Source organism: Phoenix dactylifera, chromosome 2 (assembly GCF_051530095.1).
Source record: "Phoenix dactylifera cultivar Ajwa chromosome 2, Ajwa_hap1_PhDact_Kaust_v1.1, whole genome shotgun sequence".
In the NCBI taxonomy this organism is placed as follows: Eukaryota; Viridiplantae; Streptophyta; class Magnoliopsida; order Arecales; family Arecaceae; genus Phoenix; species Phoenix dactylifera.
The window spans coordinates 5322892-5330697 of NC_143191.1; the positions used below are offsets into that span (position 1 = coordinate 5322892).

At 42.6% G+C, this 7806-nt stretch overlaps 1 protein-coding gene across 1 annotated transcript; it reads right to left on the reverse strand.

The window, feature by feature from the left end:
• Window positions 1-3613: 3613 nt before the first annotated feature.
• LOC120107007 (RNA demethylase ALKBH9B-like) lies at window positions 3614-7806 on the reverse strand. Its single transcript, XM_039120150.3, has 6 exons — window positions 7570-7806; window positions 6960-7418; window positions 5144-5229; window positions 4741-5051; window positions 4514-4585; window positions 3614-4400 (listed from the first exon to the last, which is right to left on the reverse strand). The coding sequence occupies exons 1-6, from the start codon at window positions 7610-7612 to the stop codon at window positions 4028-4030; spliced, it is 1344 nt and encodes a 447-aa protein (XP_038976078.3). The 5' UTR covers window positions 7613-7806; the 3' UTR covers window positions 3614-4027.

The window sequence follows — 7806 nt, forward strand, 5'->3', positions numbered from 1 at the left end:
TCAAATTATATGAAAAACACTGGTTCATCTTATAAAACGTAATACAAGATCTACGATAGGATTAAGACAGATTACTTACCTCAATTCGCTTTCCAAATTTCTCAAGTCCAGGTGACAAATCCTTAATCACCTAAAACAACACCATAGGGATCACATTATTCCCCATTTATTTATTATAAAATTTCTTAGTTCATCATACTATGAACTTACTTGCTTGGATCCCATCCAAGAATCTAGCCCAAGTCCAATTTACCTAATTTAGAGCCTTTGGGGCTTGATTTTTAGACTTAGCCTAGTCTAATTGGGCTTGGGTTAGCCAAATTTGGCTAACCCATTTCATTTTTTTTTTCTTTTCTTTTTTTTTTTTCCTTCTTTTCTTCTCCTTTCTTTCTCTTTTCTTTTTCTTCTTTTCTTCTCCTTCCCGAAGCTTCTCCCGACTCCTCTCTTCCTTCCGCCGCGAAGAGAGGAGGGTGAGCTCGAAAGGGGTTGAGCCACGGACGGCCGGCTCCCGCGACCGGCTCTCGCGGCCGTCACCCGCGACCGAAGCCCGCGACGCCCTCAACCGCGCTCGCGGCCGACGCTCGACGCCCGCATCCCCGGCCGGCCTGCGGCCGAGGCTCGTGCCGGCGACGCTCGCAGCCGAAGCCGGTGGCCGCCGCACGTGACAATAAACCGATGAGTCCCTGTTCCCTCTCTCTTTTTTTTTTTTTTTTTTGTGTGTGTGTGTGGGAGCCGCGCCGCCACCTCTTCGCCGGCGGAGAGGCGGGGGGGGGGGGGGGGGGGGGGGGGCTCGGCGGAGGCTGGTGGCCTCGGGGCCGCGCCGGTCGCCGGTACGGCCAGACCCGGCGACCCCTTGGCTGCCCCTCTGCCCGAGGGCGGCCCTAGCCGGGGTCGGTCATCCGCAGGCCGAGTCCGGTTGGGCTCGGCCCGGGTGGCGTTGGGCTCGGGTTCGGGCCGTTCTCAGGCCGGCCCGCGGCCTGTAGGTCCGGCCTGCAGTCCTCCTCCTGTCTCTCTCTCCCGTGCCGGTCTCCTCCTCACTGTGCCGGTCTCCTCCCCTCTGTTTCATCAGTGAACAGAGGGGAGAATACCCCACAGAGGGGTACCTCCACCCTGTCCTTGCCCAGAGATCTATTTACAGAGCCTTACCTTTTGTGGTCGGTTGAAGCTGTGGGGGATCACCTCGGTTCACAGTCCCTCCTTCCTCCCCTGGGGCTGCAGGGTCCCTTCCGCCTCCAGCTCCAAGGCTTGGCTCTCTTGGTTCAGTAGATCCAGAGGGTTAGAGGTTTAGGGAGGGTACATTCCATTCGGGGTTAGCAAGTCTTAGGGGTTTTAAATATAGGGCTTATGACTTGACCCCACAGGAGAGGTGGCGTTCTCTCCTTCCTCACTGCTCCGGGAGCCACCAGCTGCCCCTCCTCCTCAGGCCAGCTCACAGCTCCGTTGCCCGAGGGGGAGGAGGTGGCGGGCTCCTATTTTGCATGCCGGTGGGGGTTTCTCCGTTAGCCATCTGGTGGTCTTGTCTTTTCGGCCCTCAGGCGGGAGATTATGGCCATCTTGGGCCAGCTAACCCCTCCCTGGCCCAATACTATTCAACTGGGCCCTACAGTATTGGGCCCGGACATTACAGGAGTAAAGCTCAATACATTTGACCCCTCCCAGACCCTGCAATGGCCGGAGTCTCGTGCATTGCGCCGCTATTTTTATCATAACTTTCGCCCCAAGATCTGCATTGTTATACCACTTTTTTTATACATTATGCCTAGGTGTTTAACAATCACTTGTGCATGCTATACAAGATATATGAATGTGGTTTCTATATAAAGCTTGTGTATAAAGATATATGAATTTGAAAGAGAAAAAAAAATGCGAAAAGATTTAACTGTACATTTTTAATCTAATATATTATTTTCAGAAAGAATCTGCCCAATATATTTGATTTTCTATTTTGGAAATATAGACTAATCGAAATGATTTCATATTCTTTTCCCTAGTGATGTAATTTCAAAATTTATGCATGTATTCCACTTTCCCACAATCTACTTTCCAAGGATGCTACTTTATGTCAATGTGATCCAGGATGACAAATCTTTCAGCATATTGCGCAAGTCTCTTGGCTCATTTCTGGAAGGCGCATCTGATGATGATTTTGGGCCTGATGAATGAGCCTTGATTACCGGTAACTGCTCTTGGATATGGGGAAGCATAAAATTCTGTATATAAACCTTATTCCCTTTGACATCATCTATCTTCTTTAACTGAAGATTTTGCCCAATTATTGGACAGTGAATTGGGATTAAAATTTGTCAATGGTTCCTAGGCCCTAGAATCTGTTTTGTTAATATAAGAAATGGGGTATCTACAGTAATCATCACATTGTCTGTTTCTAGTTTTCCAGGACCTTGACTTCTGAAACACTGTTGGTAAAGCAGATGATGTTAAATCTTTTGACAAGGAGATACCGGGAATTGCACCAACCATTGACTTGTGTGAACCACAAGACATTGCACTTATCTTCAATATCTTACATGAATGATTTCATCATCTCAAGCAAAATTATTCCTGTTACCAGAAGATTATACATGTTCTCAAAGAGGTTTTCTATCATCAGTTGGCGATACATTATGGACTACTCCATTGGCTAGAACAAAGGTAATTGAATGTCAATGACTGGATAATATCTCTCATAGTTTTAAGATTTAGAGGATATGGTTTTCTCAGAACAAGGTTTTAGATTTTTAAGGAAGATTTAAGTACCAAATTAGTACTCTTTTCACTACAACTTTAATATTTTCTTTACAGAACGTGATCTTATGGTACTGTTTCTCTCTGACCAAAACATTCAACTATGCTTCTCTTGCATTTGGCTTCTGTAATGGCATGATTGTTTTCTTGAAAGTTATGCAGTGTACCTTTCTGTTGCTCACCACTGTGTTGGGCTGCATTAAACAGAGTTCACATGGTATCGTAGTTTCAGAATTATCTAAATTTTTATTTATGATTTGAGTAAATAAAAGCAAGACACTATCAGCTTTCCAAATCAACTGAACTTCAAAGAGCTCACTGAAGAAAAATCACTGGATTTAATCAAGCTTGAGAGGCCTAATGATCTGTAATAAGATACCAAGAGCTCAGATCCTATTGTGAATTGGGGTTGCCTAAGTAGTCACACCTGTCAATTTAGCTTAGAGGTTCGGGTATAAGTCTTGGGTGGTGCATCAGCATCTTCAAGTATTTGAACTTGGATGATCGTAATGTGTGCAGCCTTTCTTCCTTTCTGTTATAAGAAGGGCAAATTCTAATTTATCTGTCATCAGTCAGGTGAATAGTGATGCTCATAAATGACATAAATACAAATATTTGAAAAAGAAACTTTACATTCTTCCGGGATGGAGCGTCATCTAGATCGTTAGCAGTCTGAACTCCAAACCACACAGCATGGTGCACTTACATCTAAATCTAACGTGCACAACAAAATTTCAACATAATGATTTGGCTGGCTAAGAGCCCCCTAAATGACCCATTATTGATCGAGGGCTTATCAATCTGCACCATCTTTCATGCCTCACATTGCCCACATGGGAGAGGCTCAGGTTTGAAAGCTCATCGGACGAGCAGCTGGTCCGATACAGAAGGGACAGTTGGATCACCATCGTGATCCATGATCGGCGAGCTTTGAGATTGCTGATATCAGGGAGCCCCAGATACAGCTTCAAAGCACATGCCAGTTACGTATCACGATGGTAATCCAATGGTCGATAAAAGTGCTGCATCGGACCCCCAACAGACCTAAACCACTCCCATTAATCTAAAAGCATTCCACTGACTCGCTTGTATTAGGACCATCCAGTTGCGTGACATCTCAAATTTTACCAGCATGCTCCACAGAGAACATGCACCAGTAAAACTTCATCATAAGAAACAGTAAGTGTACCTGTATTGACGATAGATAGATTACAACCTGATCATGGCATGCAACATATTACGGAAATAACAAAACGAATGCCTGACATATAACTACAAAAATATCTTAAAGTTTCTGTTGCTCAAGTTCCTGCCGCAATGGACGGCTTGGCTTGTTTGATCGGCCATTTGCTGAACTCGAACCCAGTGGAGGAAAATCATCTGAACCCAATTTAAAGGGGCTCCTAGAAGCCAGCCCAGCAATTTCTACTTGCTCCTGGGCCTTCGAATTATGGCTCCAGTGGCAGTGCATATGTTTACCCAGAACTTGAGCTTCTGGAGTAATTTGCTGCTGATTTGGAGAAAGTGTGTTAGCTACTTGTTGCACTGGGGATTTTATTGGTGGATATGCAAGAGGATGAAGATTCTGCAGAGCCGGGTCAGGTGAGAACTTGTAAGGAAGCTTACTGTCATCCATCTTTCTGAACGTAATAGAAATCCTGTGCAATAGGTAATGTGATTGAAGCGGTTAGAAATGGCAGTAAGTTGCAGATATAATAACTCAATCACATGAATAAACTGCATGGAAGAAACTTCCAAGTATAGACACTACCTTTCAGTGGGGACAGCTGGCACACAATGCTTTGCCACATCAGCACCATTGCCATTTAAGACAAGCACAGAACTGCGAAGTGAAAAAAGATATGAAAAAAAAGCAAAATCCTATTTTAAACTGTTTAGAACCTATTATAGTTAAGCTTGTCCAGAGGTATGTGTACTACCAATAGCAGTTAACATAAGTAGCATCATAGTGATAAACAAAGGAGATAATAAGCATACCCAACAGGTAGAGGTATTGCGGTAGATCCTGAGAATTCTCCTGGTCCCATTATTTTAAGTTCTCTGCCAAATAAAATATTACACTTCGATAGCAAGGAGACAGTGCAAAAAGGCCGGAGGAAGTCATGATGATCTATGTGAGGAGGAATGCAGTCATCTTTATCATATATGTTGATGATGCAACTATCAGGGACACAAGTGGGAGGAAGGACATGCCATGCAACCATTCTCTTGATCATTGTTTTTAATAAGGGCGGCATAGGATCTACTTCCTCATCCTGTATTATGCCTGGAGGATTCCCATAATTGTCCTGCAAAGTACATAACTTGTGGTAAGAATCACATCGGCCAACATAGCTATAAAGGTGGAAATGCTGCGAGTTATGGCAAGCAATACACATACCACTGCATAGTTGTAGCAGCATCCAAATTGTATCGTTACACGCCCCTTCCCACGCATCCATTTTCGTGGTTCCGAATATGTGCGTCCTAGGGCCAAAAAATCAAAGTTTAAATAAGAGAATCAAAAGTTAATTACCCATGCAATTTTACATTAAAAATATGAAAAAAATATAAGATATAGTTCGATGCATAACTTTCCATATTTTAATACTGAAATACAAGTGACAGAACAACAAATTCCATAAAATTTAGTACATAAAATCAAGTATTGAGATTCAAATAGCAGTAGCTTGTATATTTGTTACTTATGTGTAACACAGTAACCATTCATTGCAATGTAAGTCCTGAACAAAACTTATGGTAATTGCTAATGTTCTTAACAAGTTGATCTAACAGTCTGTTAACTCTTATTTTAGATAAGTCAAAATGAAATTAATGAATAAGTTTTCTATGGAGTGTGGAAGTTATCTGATGCATGTGCATCAACAGGGCACCCTGACATAGTTTCTCCACACTCAACTGACATGCAAGTAAAAAATTTGCTGCAACTCTTCTCCCTCCTGTTACCCAACATTACACAAGAGAATAAAGATTGCACAAAACAGTGAGCGTTTTGATGGATATAACATTTCATTCTTCCATGCACCATATGTTCTGCAAGTCTGGGCAGAAGAATAGCATATTGATGATAGCATCCTTAAAAATGAAAATGAATTTCAGAAAAAGAGCTTTGATTACATTCTATATCAGTCAGAATATTTGCAAGGAATAAAGATAGCTAACACTAGAAACTGTCAATGGCAGCTCTAAAGCTACTTAAATACCAGAACCAGTCAATGTCAGTGAAGTGTTTTTTCAAGAAAGTATTGAACTCGTGATTGATAAATGAACATCAGGTGTATGTCCGTCATCCTTCATGCAGTAAATGAGCAAAGCGGGGAGAGAATATTATACTGTTTGCCATGGGATGTTAATTCCCCTCAATGATGCAGTCTAGTTAATAAACGGGGCCCCAATTTTAATCAAGGTGATCAAAAGAGTCTGACTATAAATATAGAAGGACAGGAGATCTCCCCAGACCACGAAGGATTTCTTTTACAGGCTTCAAAAAAAAAAATGTTTCATCAAATAAACCATATATCAAATCTTCAGAGAAGGTTGTATAAAAGCTTTTGAATGATCTCTTCAGAGACATCTGATAGAGAACAAAAAAAAAAGGAAGACTTTGAATAAATCTCTTGTTGAATTTCTTTTTTCATCACTCCAACTTTTATCCTATAACTAAAAAGCTTATAACATTAATATATTGAACATATTTTCTAACTGGTAGTTCGCATGCAAGATAAAGGCCTTGATTACATCTCATGCTACTGTTCTCTTCGTGCCAGCAAGAAGCTTATATATTGACAGCTCGTAACATTAAAGTTAACAAAATTCCCAAGTGGCAGTCTGCATACAGGATATTTATTTATCAAAGAGTTTATGATTGTTCTACACTATGCCATGATTTTTTCCTATAATGCACAATTTTGCCTCAATCTACACTTTCCATGTAATTAAAAAAAATTTCTATACTACAACAGCAAATTTTTGCATTGATCTATGCATATCAGAACCATAACTAGATTTGCACGTAGCACAAAATCAAGATTATATTTTATAACGATAAAGCAAATAACATTTTCATGGCGATTCTAGTATGACACAATGCAGTGCAAGAACATAAAAAACTCTTGGCAATTGGCATAGCAGTAACCAGCGCCTGCATGTTCTTATCACCACAAATAAAAGTGCAAGAAGGGTAACCAAGATCATACTTCTGAGTTGCCGATTCCTCCCCTTCTCCTGAACATCGTAGACGCAAGCCACAATCCTCTTCTGCTCCGCTGCACTAAAAACTCCAGTATGAAGCTCGAGCCCCTCGAGCACATTGATCCACCGGCCATCGACCCTCTCCATGTGCTTGAAGTCCTTCTTCCTCCCTACCATCGAGAACCTTATCGCCTCCCTCTGATCCCTCGACAACGGAGTCCCTCCACTGGCCCTAGCCTTCTCCGCCGCCCCCGCCAAATCATCTCCATCATCTCCTTCCTCCAGCGACCTCGAACTCGAATTGTTGAATTGCCGGTTGTGCTGCCCAGGCGTCCGGGCCCAATCGGAAGCCGGCGAGCTCCCAGTCGACCTCGCCGACGAAGAGTTGGATCGATACCCGCCATTAATCGAAGCAGGGGATCTTCCTTTTCCGCCACGCCTGATCGAAACCTTATCAAGTTTTCCTGAAAGATAAAGGCAAGATTTGTGATCTTGGATCCAATAAAGAAAAAAAAAAAAGAATCGTAAGAGGTGGAAGATTTCGCAACTGGATCAAAATAGAGATGAAAATTAGAAATTAATCCCTAACATGGGAGAGAATTTGGAACAACTAACCGTCAAGGTTGTCGACGGCGGGAGGGGATGCGCCTTCAGCCATGGCGCCGCTCGGGAAGAAGAGCAGAATCGGTTCAACAGAGAGATTGGGTTATGGAGTTTGTGAGGCTTCGGAATTAGGGTTTGTAATTTATGCAGGAAAGGAGAGAGAGAGAGAGAGAGAGAGAGAGAGAGAGAGAGAGTTTCTGAGTTTCGGAATAAGGTTTTTGCACTTTATAGAAGAAAGGAGAGAGAGAG